Source organism: Syngnathoides biaculeatus, chromosome 6 (genome assembly GCF_019802595.1).
Source record: "Syngnathoides biaculeatus isolate LvHL_M chromosome 6, ASM1980259v1, whole genome shotgun sequence".
NCBI lineage: Eukaryota > Metazoa > Chordata > Actinopteri > Syngnathiformes > Syngnathidae > Syngnathoides > Syngnathoides biaculeatus.
This window is the reverse complement of record NC_084645.1, coordinates 23748303-23764980: the sequence shown is the minus strand read 5'-3', so window position 1 is coordinate 23764980 and position 16678 is coordinate 23748303. Positions and strand designations below refer to the sequence as shown.

Genomic DNA, 16678 nt, shown 5'->3' with positions numbered 1-16678 from the left:
TTGTCGACATTTTCATCGCAAGTTTGCAAAAACACAAAATTGTTCTTAAAATTTTCTGATGGTAATGTAAATGCTGTAATCTGAATCTTTTAATGAGGCATGTAACTTCAATGGATAACACCGATCTGACCACAGTGCATACGCCTGATGTCGCTCCCGGTGGTCAAAGGGGGAGCTCACAGGCTTAGCAGAGCTAATACTATCAAATATTTATTGAGTAGCTGACGCCAACTCTGGGGAAGCACCCGCAAGGGCGGCTTCGCCCGACTCGGCTGGGGCGACAAAGACGGTCCAAAGTTGCCTGGGATCCACAAGTTCAGAATTTGTTGTTCCATCGGTACCACAGGAGGGAAGTGTACCGCATTCTTCAAGAAGAGGGGATTGAACTACCTCGATATGCCGTGCTCAACCGAGACCCCGACAATCCTGAGGGTAAAGATTTGGGACAACATATAACATGCAATTTCATTACAAAAAAAAAATTAAAACAAAATCACCCGAAGTCAGTGAAAACACTGACGCCAAACTCCTCTCAGAGTGCAGTCTGGTGGAGGGGGAGGATCACGTGGAGGTGAACCTCGAGGTGTTCCCCAAACCCTTCGTGGAGAAGCCCGTCTGCGCCGAGGACCACAACGTCTACATCTACTACCCGACGTCGGCGGGCGGCGGCAGCCAGAGACTCTTCAGAAAGGTAAAGAAAAAAATCAATCAAATCAAAAGGGAGACGGGACAAAGTTCGGAGAAGGACTGATGTGTTGAAAGCTATCGTTGCTAGCTGACAAATCCACGGAGGTTATGATTCTGTCATCTGACAAATTATTTTTCATTGCTCGGCATCGGAATCTAAAACCCGGGAGTCAGAAATAGCGAAGGGCGGGGTTGGCAGAGCATAAGTAACACAATCAAAATGGAAGGAAGTGTGTTGGTGGGAAGGGAAATGATTAGCGGTGATCATATTTGTTTTGTTTCTTTCCCTCCATCCTTTCTGCTTTCAGATTGGGAGTCGTAGCAGCGTTTACTCCCCGGAGAGCAGCGTTCGGAAGACGGGGTCGTACATCTACGAGGAGTTCATGCCCACAGACGGCACCGACGTGAAGGTGTCGCGGATGTTCGCGTGCCCAGGGTCTGAATCCGTTTTTATCCGCTGAGACCAACGCCCGTCTTTGCGAATTGTGTTCCGTCAGGTGTACACGGTGGGCCCCGACTACGCCCACGCAGAGGCCCGGAAGTCTCCCGCGCTGGACGGGAAGGTGGAGCGGGACAGCGAAGGGAAGGAGATCCGATACCCCGTCATGCTCACCGCCATGGAGAAGCTGGTCGCGCGCAAAGTCTGCCTGGCCTTCAAGGTAAGGAAGTGGACTTTGCTATGATATGGAATGATATTTTCCCATCAGCAGATGGCCGGATACCAAAATAGACCAAGGTTTATTATTCCAAACCAAACGGAACAAAAATATGTTTAGTTTCAGGCACTTTTGCTGGCTCTCTAAATCTGTCTAAACCCTATTTGTGGTTGTGTGTGCGTGACGCCAGCAAACAGTGTGCGGCTTTGACCTGCTCCGAGCCAACGGCCACTCGTTTGTCTGCGACGTCAACGGCTTCAGTTTCGTCAAAAACTCCATGAAGTACTACGACGACTGTGCCAAAGTGCTGGGGTAAGTCTCTCCAGCCGGCCGTTGCTCCGAATGTCACACGTCATTTAGGAATCTAATCGCCCGTTGACAAATTAGTACAAATGCAGTAACCAGCAAAATATCCTGTGCCAACATTTGCAATGTCTGAGGACTTTATTCATTTTCATTGATAGGTCACAACGTGCTATGAAATTTATTTCATGGAACCTAATTAATATATCACCTCTAAAAGTGACAGTGTCGCAGATAGATGTCGGGTGCATCGTCCACTTGAGAAAATAACAAACACCTCGCTTATCGTAATTACCGTACCTCATTTCGTGGTCACTTTTGTTTACAAACGGACATGAAAGAGTTAACTGCTGAACCCATTTGAACGCTGTTGTTAACAGAAACAGCAGCACCAGGCGGCGAACATAACACAGAAGTTCTCAAACCTTTTAGAAATACTCTCCAATTTTTTACGTTATCATGTTGGTGTGGGACATTTACAATAAGGAGGGAATGGTATCCATATGTATGATGTTGCTCTTTGCCGTAACACAGTTAAAAAATGTGGCTCTTCATCTCTGACTGGTTGGCCACTCCTGCACTAGCATGTGTAGGGATTTGCGAGTTTGAACCCTACGCGTGTTCACGAGTCGAGGAAGATATGACCAATGATTAGAAAAAGTTAACAGCAAATGGATTTATTAGAAAGGAATGTGCAGTACAGACGTCCGGGTCTTATCTAGGTATCTGCCGCACACGAGACGTGTGTCTTCTGGCAGTATAGCCAAAGAAGAAGACAAAAGCTGCCCAGTAACACGAAGTTTCTATATGTATGGGTCCATGGTAAAAGTGGCTGCCCCCCCGCAGTCAGATCGTAGGCCGGGATGGTAACTTTCCGCTCCTTATCTGGTGTCGTTCGTCTCCACGGCAACGCCTGGGAGAGGAGTATGGCGCCAGCCGGTTTTCTGCGTACAAAGATCAAGGACAACCACCGGCTCCACAACACATCCTTGTCTGATTAGCAAAGGGGCAACACTTTATCCGTTGATTAAATGTATAAGGTCATATTTAAGCAAATAATGAAAGTGCAATAAAAGTAAAATAGTCTTCACATGTCATTCATAAAACTTTAATTGAGTGATCCTTTTGGGTGTCACTACAAGGAGCCCGGGTTCCCGCAGTGGTACTCGTAGTAAACAGTCTCGCATATAAATTTACCGTAATTCCCAGCCAGCGCACCTGCTTATAAGCAAAGTAAAGGAAATACCATTTGGGACATGCATACGCCGCAACTGTGCAAAACCTGCAAGTGCCCACGTTGAAACCCACATCAAAACACGAGATATTTACAAAGAAAGACGGTACACAAAGCAAAGCACAGCAAATTTATTTGTATTGTGCATTTCGTACATGAGGTAGCTCAATGTGCTTTACATGATTAAAGGCATTTGAAAATAAAGAGATAAAACATTTAAAACAGGATAAAAACAAAAAAAATGCCAACCAAAATGTAAAAAAAAAAGACAATTAAAACATTGCATACACAGTTTAACGCTAGTGCCACCGCACTAAGGCTAACGCTAGTGCCGCCATGCTAACAAGGCCGGTTAAAAAAAAAACATACCAGTAAAAATCACTGAGACACGGCAGTAACACGCTAGCGCAGCGCTAACAGGGCCGGACCGGTAAAAGTCACTTCCTCGTCACATATATTCCACCGGTTTCACTCTTACCTTTTCCGCTTGAGTTCCTCCTTCCGGCCGTTAGAAGAAAATGCACAAATGAGCCGCATCACCGCATAAACCGCAGGGTTGAAAGCGTTTGAAAAAGTCCCCGGTGTGGAGACTAAGCATATGGTGTAAACGAGCTCACCGTGCACTACAAAAGATATAATCTTACAAGATGTGGAGACAGCGAGGCAACTTAACGATTCCAATCGACGTGACATGATCAGTCCACAATGACGTATGCCTCCTCCGTGTTTACACGTTTCTGTCCGGTATTGATGCGTTTCTCCATCATGTTGTCCTTTTTATTTAGTTTTGAACCCCGTTACAGTTCAATGGCACAGTTTGTAACCCAATAAAACTCGACTCAGGTTCCCCGATTCTAGGAAGACTAATAAAGAATTACCCATCATTTCTATTTCTGTCCAATAAACTTATTCTTCCCCCTTACACATAATATCAAAGCCGCTGAGCGCCATTTTTTGTCCGCCTCCTTGCCACGAGTGCGCCGTAATTCATTAGCAAGTCAGTACAGCTTGTCGGATTCCGCTGACAGCTTTGCGGCTCAGCACCCTTCTGATTTATCACGCCGTCTCTCCAAGCGCGCTCTTAAACGTGACGACCACATCCATGACAGTGCAACCGGAAACCACCACGCGTGTTAATGGGATTCCTCAGGTGCTTGACTAACCCTTGGGAGTCGTTCCTTGGTAGCCCCCACCCAAAAAAACCCCAACAATTAAGCTTAAGCATCTGACAGACCGCGTTCCCACATCAATGATATGTTGTCACTTAATATTCAGAAGCATTTTTTTTTTTTTTTTTTGCTGACACAGGAACTTGATAATGAGAGAGTTGGCCCCTCAGTTCCACATTCCCTGGTCCATCCCCATGGAGGCCGAAGACATCCCCATTGTGCCAACAACCTCAGGAACTATGTACGTCCCGCGTAGAAACCATACAGTTCCAAATATATTTGGGGAGAAAGTACAGTAAAACAATATACAATTGATTTGTTAATTTCTAATTAACAATCTTTCTAAATGAAACACTTGGATTGCTACGTATTTTGTACAGTAAACGTCCCCGTTTTCGAACAAATCGGATTTCGAACGAAAATTTCAAGATTTCTTTGCTTCTGTTATCGAACGAAAATATCCCAGCCTCGCGTACCCTACTACTAAAGCATACATTTTAAGCGGAAAATAAATGTATTTCTTCAATTATTTTATCATATGAAGTATTTAAGGTATACATGTATTTCTACTATGCAGTTTATGATCAGGAAAAGCTAAAAAAAACTGCTTTAAAAACGCCAAATTTTTAGGCTTGGAACGCATTACTTCTTTTTCCATTCATTGTAGTGGGAAACATCGAATCAAGTCATTTCTCAAACCGTTTTCTGGAACGGATTGTGGTCGAGAACTGAGGCATCACTGTAGTTTATTTTATGTTCCCATACAACGCTTTTTCAAGGTCCCCAAAAATTATATTCATTGGGGAGGGCATATTTTGGGGGGTTATTAAATATTGTCTGGTTAAAGTTAAGACTGTTCAACACTTTACAGTCAGTTGGTTAATAATTTGTAAATAACAAACCCACATGGGGACAGACCAATAGTATTGATTAGTGAAAAATATTAAATTGGCCAAATTTGGACATACAGTAGGATGAAACTTAATAATTTGGATTTTTAAAATAAGTAGGTGAAAATGAGAGAGCTGTAGTGTTTATAGTTGTTTTAGTGTTAAGAGCTTCTCCCTAAACTCCCAAAAATAGTTTATATGCTAAAATCAAGCTCAAGGTACATGTGAATAGGTTATTTTTTTCTTCATAATTTCCACATTTATTTTTACTCTTGTAATTTTAATGTGATCTGACAACTTTCTCATACTGAACACTCAGCACGTGTGATTTTGACATGTCCGTGACAAAAACAGGGACACGGTCGCGGCGATGGGCGTTGTTTATGCTGCTTCTCTGATGTCAAATTACAAAAGCAAATGACTTATTGCGCCTCATTTAAGCTCATTTCCTCATGACGCAGGATGGAGCTGCGCTGTGTCATCGCCATTATTCGCCATGGCGACCGCACACCAAAGCAGAAAATGAAAATGGAGGTTCGACATCCTTTGTACGTACGGAACACTTGAGTAAATTCCCCCTTGGCAAGCTTATTAATAATGTGTTTTTTTTACATGCGCTGTAATAGAATTTTTGTATCTGTGTTATTCCTTCACAGATTCTTCGAGTTGTTCGACAAGTGTGGAGGTTACAAGTCGGGAAAAATAAAACTGAAAAAACCAAAACAGCTGCAGGTGAGGTGGAATTTTTTTTTTTTTCTGACAAAAAAATCCATCCAATGTTTCCCACCTTTTGTTAGATATGAACTGCCACTCTTTTTTTTAATTGTTATTTTCCGCGCAGCTGGTAAAGCATTGGCCTCACTGTTCTGAGGACCCGGGTTCGATCCCGGCCTCAGCTGTGCGGAGTTTGCATGTTTTCTCCGGGCGCTCCGGTTTCCTCCCACATCCCCAAAACATGCAACTTTAATTGGACACTCTAAATTGCCCGTAGGTGTGATTGTGAGTGCCATCGATTGTCTCTATGTGCCCTGCGATTGGCTGGCAACCAGTTCAGGGTGTACCCCGCCTCCTGCCCGTTGACAGCTGAGATAGGCACCAGCACTCCCCGTGGCCCTCGTGAGGATAAGCGGCAAAAGAAAATGGATGAATGGATGATTTGTGAGCAAAAATGTTAGTTTTGGGCCATAGATTGTGGCAGCAAACCTCAAAGCAGAGAAGTGAACAATTCAAAAAAATGACCAAGGAATTACTTTAAGATGCTCATTGCCATTCCCAATTCAAGTTTAAACAAAAAACAAAGAAAATTATGCATCAATTTTTTTTTTTTTAACCAAAACACAGTACCGTATTTTCCGCACTATAAGGCGCACCGCATTATAAGGCGCACCTTCAATGAATGGCGTATTTTAAGACTTTTTTTTCCACGTATAAGGCACACCGCATTATAATGCGCACCTTCAATGAATGGCATATTTTATTTTATTTTTTATTTTTGTATTTTTCAGATATAAGGCGCACCGTATTATAAGGTGCATAGAATAGACAATACAGTAGAGGCTGGGGTTACGTCATGCATCCATTAGATGGAGTTGCACTAAAGGCTCAATATTGATCCATGTATAACGCGTACTGGATTATAAGGCACACCTTCAATGAATGGCCTATTTTAAGACTTTTTTCATATTTAAGGCGCATAGAATAGATGCTACAGTAGAGGCTGGGGTTACGTCATGCATCCATTAGATGGAGTGCACTAAAGGCTCAATATTGATCCATGTATAACGCGCACCGGATTATTAGGCGCACTGTCGGCTTTTGAGAAAATGAAAGGCTTTTAGGCGCGCCTTATAATGTGGAAAATGCAGTACTTAGTACTAACACACAATAAAAAATGCTATTGATTGGGCATTTGGTAGGGGGAGCGCGGGACGAATGAGAAAATGGAAAAAAATGGCATTAATAGCACTGTTGAACACTAAAAAATGAAAGCTGTTGCAATGAACATATACAGTTAAGGTGCTTTTAAGTTCTGATTTTGTAAAAAAAAAAAAAAATAAATAAAAATTGAAGTTTGCATTAGATACAATGTGTGAAATAAACTGCAACATTTTCTTATGAACTAAAGGAGGGCCCGGCACCGAACGTATGACGGTGACTGCTTTAAGGAACGGATAGTGCAACTCAAATGGTGCACAAATGACTTTTTGTTTTCATTTTCCATTTGTAAGATGATTTGAGATATGAACGTCTTGAGTGACAAGGTTGGACTCAGAAGGAAATGGACTGGGAGGCCACGGCACCAGTCTGTTTGCTCCCAAAGGGAATGTTTGAAGTAGCAAATGAATACGAGTGTAAAACTAACAGTGTGGCATTTCCAGGAAGTGCTGGACATTGCCCGTCTGCTGCTGCTCGAACTCGGTCAACATAATGACTGTGAAATTGAGGAGAAGAAGTCCAAACTGGAGCAACTCAAAACCGTCCTGGAGATGTGAGAAGAGACAAACAAACACACTCGCACAAGTCCCCATCCTCTTTGTTCGTGCCCTCATCCGCTCATCTCCAAAATCATACTCGGGTCTGTCGGGCATTCTCCGTCATTTTTCTTTCTTCCCGCTCATTTTTGTCTCTAACGTTCATCTTCTCTTCCCTCCTCTGTCCATCCCTCCTTCTTTCTCCTTTTCCAAAAGGGAATCCAGCTTGATTGACACTCAGTATGCACCCTCCTCCTCTTTTATTTTTATTTTTTTAAATGAAAGGATGCAGATTTCCTTCCTTCATTTCACCCATCCTGACGTGCGAAATATTAGGAACCCGCATGTGCCCTCTGATGTTTGCCCTTCTCTTTCCTGAACATCGTTACGTTGGCGTACTCGGGACCGTTCCACATATTTTGTCCGGCGATTTGTGCATCACCTCCTTTAATTCCAGTTCAAGTTTAGCCTTTAACAGGACACAGAGACACGGGACGTGCACAGTCTAATGTGGATATGTGTAAATCAACAACGTGTGCTGTGCTTGCGTGTGCATGCGGTTCTCATCACATATCACGTGAACTCGCAATCAGCTAATATTCATTGTTCGTCTCATTCTAGTCTACCGCACGGTTATCAGTGTTATGAATATCAACGTGGCAAAGACCAAAGGTCCGACCGCAGAGTGAAAGCTGCTCTTATGCCACCTAATATCTTACTGTAAATATCTGGTTGTAAAAGTTGGGGATGTGATAAATGTGCACATCACCTAAGCCCAGGAGTGTCAAACTCGTTGTTGTTGTGGGGTTGTGTAGTTGCGGTTTCCCTCAGAAGGCCGTTATGCGGCTGCAGCATCTCAGTGTCATTATTTATGATATGACAATTTGAAATTTTGGGACAGATTTTGACAAGAATCATGGGAGATTTTGGCTCGGCGGGCCACATAAATCAGCTAGCGGGCCGGATCTGGCCCCCGGGCCTTGAGTTTGACACCTGTGCATTAGCCTATATACAACACAAAACATCCACATTCATTTGAAATAATGTCTGACCCAAAACTACGGATGCAGGAATAAAAAAATTTCAGACTCCGTAGTTGATACACATGAATTTCCTACGCAGACCACATAAAATCAAGCTTTCGGCCAGATCTGGGCTTCGGCCCTTGAGTTTGACACCTGTGCTTTAGCCCATATACAACACGAAACATCCACATTCATTTGAAATTATGTCTGACCCAAAATTAGGGATGCAGCAATAATTTTTTTTCAGACTCCGTACTAGTACAAAGTATTTTCCGTTGAAACGGGATGTGGACACTAATAAAAATAATTTTGATAATCCTTATTCACCTAAAACAGGAAGTTTGTACACATCTTTTTTCCACTCTTCATCACGCAAAATGTTTTGCCTGGTTGAGGTCCTAAGTCAAATTAATAAATATTACCCATAAGCATGCTGCTCGACCTACAGCCAGCCCGCTGACACTTTTTTGAGATTTATGTACTATGAGAAAACATGCGTGACCTTTTCAATCTTCTCACTTTCAAACTTTTGAGGGACGTTGTTTTGTCGGTGTGGCGCCTATAAGTTTGAAATGATAACTAGTCTGCTTTTTCATTGTTGTTTGACGGAACTAAAGGTGTCATTACTAACAGACGCCACGTATTATTCGCAGCTCCCTGACAGCCTCACATGTATTTCACTGGCGGCCTGCCAGGAAGGCTTTTGTTTTAAGCTCGCCGTCCGTCATCATGTGACCGCCGAGGCAGCTGCTTGTTCCTTTCGAGGGAACTATGGACTCATTAATCTGCGGCCTAATTGTCAGAATATCAACACGACACTTGCTGGTGCACTGTTGATCACCGGAACGCGTCTTGTGTTTGCTCAAATCACTTTAGATTTACAACTAATTTTAATTGTTCGTGTGTGTGTGTCTGTGTGTGTGATGCCTGTGTGTCTGCTTGTCTGCTGTATGTGCATATTACATTGTTTTGCCTCTTGCACTCTCCCTTTCTCTGTGTGTACGTTTGTGTTCATACACATCTGTCTCTGTCTGTCTGTATGTCTGCCTGCGTGTGTTTTGTGTTAAATCCCACCAGGTACGGTCACTTCTCAGGTATCAACAGGAAAGTCCAGTTGACGTACTTGCGCAACGGAAAACCTAAAGCCTCCAGTGAAGAGGAAGGTAATGCGCCTGTAGTTGTGTTGTAATAACAATATGGTCCTGTGTAAAAAAAAAAAAAAAAAAAAAAAAAAAAAAAAAAATTACTCAGTATAGCAGGGGTGCTCAAATCGATCGTGAGGCAGGCACGGGACGGCGTGCCCCCCCCAAAAAAAAGTCAAACAATGTTCCCTCTGAATTGCGCACATGCGCAATCATGCATCACTTATGCAGTCTCTTCGCAGATATTCTCCATTGCGCGGCCAAAAAATAAATAAACCAATGCAAATTGAAAGTATATTATACAGCTGTTCGGTTTGTGACATTTTGCTATGTGATTCGACGAGCGAGGGATGACTGGTTGTTACATCAAATGGCACAATTCACATACGTACTGTAAAAAATGAAAAGATAAAGCCACTGTTTTTTTTTTAGGCAGCACACGGAACTCTCTTTTTCCTAGTTTACCTTACACACACCCCCGCCCCCGCTCTTAAAGACATACACTCATAATTACAGATATTACAGTATTTACACAGCCCATCAATGTGTTTTATAACGACAGCGTCCACCACCGCCGCTTTAGTTAGCGACACAGTCTGGGCAATGTGGAGCCAAAAACGAGCTAGACGTGCTGCTCATGTTTACTTTCCATATTCATGAAGGAAGTTAAAAAAAGAAATGCTGTCATTTTAAGATGCAATGACTGTCGGAGTATGTGAATAATCGAAGAAAAAGCGGTTAAACTGGATGAGATTTTCTCTTTTTTCGAGTGGGAAAGTTCTGGTCTGAAGCCAGAGTAGAAAGTGCAGGATGAGATGGTGTGTCATTTTTTAAAATTCCACCTTGGCACAGCCTGATCCAGGATGGTTAAAAAAAGTAAAAAAATCTAGTAGAAAAAGTCTGGGCACCCCTATTTTAAATCTTTGACAGCTTCTCGCAAGAAATTTCTTCTCATGTCTGATTCAAGAATGGGTAGCATGCAAAGCCAAAATGTGTTTATTTATGTTCTCAGTCATACACAGTTCACATTGGTTTACAAGTACAGTGTATTGTAATACAAATACAACATAAAGGGAACCTGACGAGGCTCCTGCCGTGTCTCGTAGAGGGCGTCCAGATAGACATGCAAAATACAAACAGAGGTTCTTTTATGAGGTTACGCTGACTATTTTTGTCTTCAGCTGACTGTTATTTACAAATACACAGGTGAACACATCACACACTGTATGTCGGCAAATATTTATACAAGTGTAAATAAGGCTCTGCCAGCAATCCCAAACCCTGAATGCTGTTTATTGTTCAGACTCCAAGAGGGAGGGTCCGTCTCTGCTTCTGGTCCTAAAGTGGGGCGGCGAGCTGACGCCTGCTGGCCGGGTTCAGGCAGAGGAGTTGGGCCGAGCCTTTCGCTGCATGTACCCTGGAGGCCAAGGTTCGTATCAAACGCGCACACTGAAGCTCCTTTCACGCTCGGTGTTAAAAGCTTTCCTGAGATGCTCTGGGGGCGGGGTTGACCTGGCAATTTATGGCTTCCGGGGTAGTATTTTGAGTGCATTTGCACTAATTTTGCTGAGGCTTTAGAAACTTGATCATGAAAGGGTACTTTCTCGTGAAGGTTCCAGAAATTACGTATGGCGCCCTTCGTCGGAGGATCCAAGCGCTGAAAGCAGTCGTTGCTGTCCGACAGGTTTACGTCACACCAGACCCTCGTACTGAGGTCATCTGAGTTTTGTAATCCGCGGGACACGGGATGCTGTGTGAAAATGGACACAGCTAGTGACAGCTAAGTAGGATATAATAAGTTTACACACCCCGTTTAAAATATCAGATTTTTCTCATGAGTTGCATGTGCGCTCCATTTTTAGTAAAAATCTGAAGGTTTTGATCATGCTGCCTTCACCATACATCACTGTCGGTATTGTGTTTGGACTAAACAAACCTTGGTTGAACTTTTTGGCCATCATTCCAAATGATGGGAATCAGGAGGGAGCCTACTAGAAGAGGCAAAAATGTATCTGGGGTTAATCAGAGGAACTTCAGATAGTGTGTGTTTTGTGCTGATTGTGTGATTGGTACATCCTGAAAAGTCACATAACCATTATAAGATGGTGTGCTGACCTATGACATTATTTCAGTTGAAAAGATTACATTTTGTTCCGCATAACTTCTACAGCACAGGTGTCAAAACCGAGGCCCGGGGGCCAGATCTAGCCCACCCCATGATTTTATGTGGCCCGCAAAGCCAAATCTAGATTGTCAATTCCCTTGTTTCTTGTAAATTACAAATTGTCATATATCATAAATGATAAAGTTGAGATATTACAAGCAATTTTGTGCTACCAAACATGAATTGATTTCTGATTCCAAAACTAGTTCATGAAACGATGATGTAAATATGATGAGATGATTATATATTTTTGTTCCACAGTCATAACGGCCCTCTGAGGGAAACCGGAACGACAATGTGGCCCGCGAGAAAAATGTGCTTGACACCCTTGCTCTACAGTTTATAGACCACAAAAAAAGTGTTGAAATTAGTCTTGGTCTCACTTTTTTATATCACAAAAACATTTGAACAAGTTTAGCTGGAAGTTGTATAAAAGAGACAGGTGAATTACACCTCTTGTCAAAAATAATTTGATCAAAGAGGCTTTAGAATCTCCACATAACACTGTAATGTTATTTGAAACTTGGAAAAAAATAGGAGAAAAAAATCAAGGACTAAGAACAAATAATCCAAGCAAGACCGAACAGATTCCGAATAAACAAATCGACTGAGAAGCGATGACGGCCCAGTTGAGAGATTACCAAATACCAACCTGAACTAATGCCAGCGTTGAGAAGTTTTACCGAGTTGCGTCCATCCCAAATAAAAGAGTGTTAAAATGTTAAAAAGAAAATGTTAAAAAGAAAGGAAAAATTGGAAAAAGGCTTGCTGATTTTCCAAGCATTCTACTCATCACCATCTGACAGGACAAGTTGGCATTCAGGTTCCACTTTTCCCTTCCAGAACATATTCGTCATTCCTTCTTCCTTTTTTTTTTTCCATGGTTATCTTTTTCACAGGCTCTCTACTGGAAAATTTTGTGTAGTCGTGCATGTGAAACCAAACACACAGACAGCAACAACCTCAAGCGCTGCTAAAAAGTCCACATCGTCTGACCTCTTCTTTCCCTCTTTCTTCCATCACAAAGTGTTGCCGATTAACTCTGCTCTTCTCTTCTCACCGGTCTTTGCTCTGCGTAAACTGCTAGCCGGTAGCCACCGGGCCCTTGGCTGCGAGTCCCCTGATGAGTTTGGTAAGAGACGGGTGACTGAACCGAAGTTGCGCTCCTCCTCGCCTCGCTCGTTATCTGTCCACTAATTGATTTCCTGTCATAATTTGAATACATCTGACTAATCGGTCCACTCACCGATTGCTGTGGATTGTTGTTGTTGTTGAAGCGGTTGTCGTGTTTCTACTAGGTATGAAGAAAGCAGGCCCACAAAATAACAAAAAAGTACAGTAAAGCCTCGGTTCTCGAACGTCCCCGTTTTCGAACGAAAATGTCGATTTTTTTTTTTTTTTTTTTTTTTTTTTTTTTTTTTGCTTCCGTTTTCGAATGAAAATCGGTACTCAAACACCCCCAACAAAACCCGGAAATAACATACTGCGCGCGGACGGATCAGCTGACCCACGACGTGCTTTGTTGTGAATTCCCACGCCGCCGAAAAAACACGGAAATAACATAATGCGCGGGGCGTGAGCAGCTGACTCACGACGCGTTTTGTTGTTGTCAATTCGAACGCCCCCCGAAAAAAAAAGAAAACGGAAATGACATAACGCGCGCGGCGCAACCACCGCACCTTTGTTATGCTTTATAACGCAGCCTCTGTACACAGCCGTGTCCCAGTAGTGACTATGTTTTTTCTTCTTATCGAGGACGACCGTATTAACCCCCAATCATGGCTCCAAAGAAGGCAAGTTGCTTGTTTAAAGTTATTCTGCACTTTTGTTAATAATAAAAAAAAAAGTTTACAAGGCTGGGGGCCGAGTCGCTACAGAAACGGCAATGCACTCCCAGCCTAGCGTACTCTACTACTTAAGCATACAGTTTAAGCAAAAAATATATACATTTCTTAAATTTTATTATATAAAGTATTTAAACTATACATGTATTTCTACTATGCAGTTTATTATCAGGAAAAGTTTTAAAAAATGCTTTAAAAAGCCCAATTTTCTTGGCATGGAACGCATTATTTCTTTTTCCATTCATTGTAATGGGAAACATCGATTCGGTTTTCGAACAAATCACTTCTCGAACCGTTTTCTGGAACGGATTGTGGTCGAGAACCGAGGGATCACTGTAAATTAGTTTTGGAAATGCGCGAAGATGATCTCCCATTAATCCTTCCGCCGCACTCTAAATGTTTTCCCACTAAACGGTGGTCACATTCAACCATAGTACTCCATATGACATACTGTACTCGGGCCCCTCAATGCAACGTGAATGTATCACAATTGTTTTCCCAGTTTACTCATACTTACTGGACAGCATACACTACAACATGCAGACTTCTGAATTGTTCCATCCTCACCCTAACCTCGAGGACATACCCCACTTCACAAGGGATAAGTACTTCAAACACATTGAAGCTCCAGTTATCGAATATTACAAAAAAATGATTATTCTGATGATTATCCCATTAACTACCGTAATTTCCGGCCTATAAACCACGACTTTTTTCACACGCTCTCAACCCTGCAGTTAGGGTTAGGGTTATACCGATCCAGACCTGTTAGCACTGCGTTAACGTGTTACTGCCGTGTCACAGTGATTTTTACCAGTATGTTTTTTTTTTTTTTTTTTTTTACCGGCCCTTTTAGCACGGCGCTACCGTTAGCGCGGCAGCATTAGCGTTAGTGCGGTGGCGCTAGGATTAAACTCTTTGTGTACCGTCTTTCTTTGTAAATATCTCGTGTTTTAATGCGGGCACTTGAGGCTTTTACACGGCTGCGGCCTACGTATGTACCAAATGGTATTTCCTTTACAAATGTACTGGGTGAGGTTTATAACCTGGTGCTCTCTGTAGGCCGGGAATTACGGTAATCAAGTAATCAGCTAAAAAATGATTTTGCGTTATTAAAACAAAATGTGGCGTGAAGTGCACGCATTTGTCCACTTTCTATATGAAGTCACCGTTGTTACGTTCAACATCGAATCATCGAAATAATTTAAAAGGCGGGGCTTGGCACGGTGAGTGACGTGGGTGTCAGCAAATGAAATTAGAATTTCTCACTGGCTCACCGTGAGCCAGTCTGGGGGTCAGTTGCCAAGATCGTGTATGAACATTTACCACATTTATCGTTCTGACTTTTGGTGGCAGGGACTTTGCTCGGACTTTCTTCGTTGATAATTCAGTTATTTGATTAGTTACTCTTACTTTAACCTTGAACTAAACTCCAACAGACCTTCACCTGTATCAGGTTGCACTTCGACTCCTCTACAGCACCTCCACTGCACCCACACTGCAATTGCACTGCAATGAACTCAAACGTTAATTTCAACTGTTTATCACCTTTGTTGCAATCATGCCGCATGCCTGATGCAATACCAATTGCACTTCCAATGCACTTCCGCTGACCTTTGTATGAAAAACACTACTACCCCCCACGCTGCATCAATTTTATTTCAGTCTGGAGCAGTGAATAGATAGTCTGTAGCCAACTCCCTTGCACTTTATCAAAAATTCAATGCATGACGCAGCAGTGTGATTTGATCTCCAGCATTACAACATTTTTATCAACTTGAGCACCATTAACGGCAAACACGTCGGTCCCTCGTAATTGGCTGACGCTCGCTGTCTCTCTTTTAGTTAATCCACACCACGGCTGGCTTCTTTCATTTCGGGGTTTATATTGATTCACTTTCATTTCATTGTGTCGATCCTTTCAACCGCACACTTCAAACCAATATGCCAAATGGCCAATGGCAGACACTGAAATAGTCTCGCTATGGTTCGATCATGAGACATTTGAACTGAAAGTGATGCCACCTAAGGCACTGTGCTCTTTATTCTTGTGACTTATGGGTGCAATCAGAGCAGCTTTATTTTTATTTTAGCATGTTTCAAATGCAACAAATTTAAAAGTGTGAGGCTTCACACGTTGCACAACCCTTCCAGGCGACTACGCCGGCTTCCCGGGCTGCGGCCTCCTGCGCCTGCACAGCACTTACCGCCACGACCTCAAGATCTACGCCTCCGACGAAGGCCGGGTGCAGATGACCGCCGCGGCGTTTGCCAAGGTCAGTCAGCATCAAGTGTGTCCGAATAGCGGGAAAAACGCCGCACGGCGACTCACGCCGTAGGATTTCTCCTCAGGGCCTCCTCGCTCTCGAAGGTGAGCTGACTCCGATCCTGGTGCAGATGGTGAAGAGCGCAAACATGAACGGGCTGCTCGACAGTGACAGCGACTCGTTGACGGACTGCCAACAGAAGGTGAAAGCCAGACTGCATGAGATCATGCAGAAAGATCAGGATTTCTCACAAGATGACTATCAGAAGGTGACCAGGAATGTCGTTTGATCGGATTGTTGTTGGTTGTGAAGATAATCAGCCCCCTTTTCATTTACACTGGATTACAGCTAGCGCCAACAGGCAGCCCGTCGCTGGTGAACTCCATGAAAGTCATACAGAACCCGGTCCAAACCTGCGACAAGGTCTACGCGCTCATCCAGAGCCTCACCTCACAAATCAGAAGACGACTGGAGGATCCCAAGTCTTCAGGTGCCTGCGTAAACTAACATTAGCTTACAGTGGTCTCTTGAGTTTATGATGTGAGTTTAATGGGTTCCGCAAACCCTTAGAACTCAATTATTTAGATCCCAAATGATTATTCACCATTGAATTAAATCAAATTCTGTTCCATCCCCCCCTTAAACATCGTAATATTTTGAATTAAAAAAAAAAGTAATTACATCTAATAGAATGTCAAGACATTTTTTTTTCACAATTCAGTTGTCAATGTGCTGCTCCTTCAGTTGTGCGCGACTTGGGCGCCTGGGGACAGTGTAATACAGACATTAAGACGCATGAAAAAGAGTTTCACCATTGACTCAGACT

General features: G+C 42.9%; 1 protein-coding gene across 5 annotated transcripts in view; it reads left to right on the top strand.

The window, feature by feature from the left end:
• Positions 1-16678, top strand: part of ppip5k1b (diphosphoinositol pentakisphosphate kinase 1b) — a 40823-nt gene that overhangs the window by 8962 nt on the left and 15183 nt on the right. For all 5 annotated transcript variants that reach the window (XM_061822457.1, XM_061822454.1, XM_061822458.1 and 2 more), the window contains exons 5-18: positions 347-432; positions 537-691; positions 996-1097; positions 1185-1346; positions 1534-1655; positions 4189-4290; positions 5401-5487; positions 5596-5671; positions 7318-7427; positions 9513-9598; positions 10881-11006; positions 15740-15861; positions 15938-16120; positions 16201-16342. In XM_061822457.1, coding sequence (XP_061678441.1) covers positions 347-432; positions 537-691; positions 996-1097; positions 1185-1346; positions 1534-1655; positions 4189-4290; positions 5401-5487; positions 5596-5671; positions 7318-7427; positions 9513-9598; positions 10881-11006; positions 15740-15861; positions 15938-16120; positions 16201-16342 — 1661 coding nt within the window. The remainder of the gene's footprint in view (positions 1-346; positions 433-536; positions 692-995; positions 1098-1184; positions 1347-1533; positions 1656-4188; positions 4291-5400; positions 5488-5595; positions 5672-7317; positions 7428-9512; positions 9599-10880; positions 11007-15739; positions 15862-15937; positions 16121-16200; positions 16343-16678) is intronic.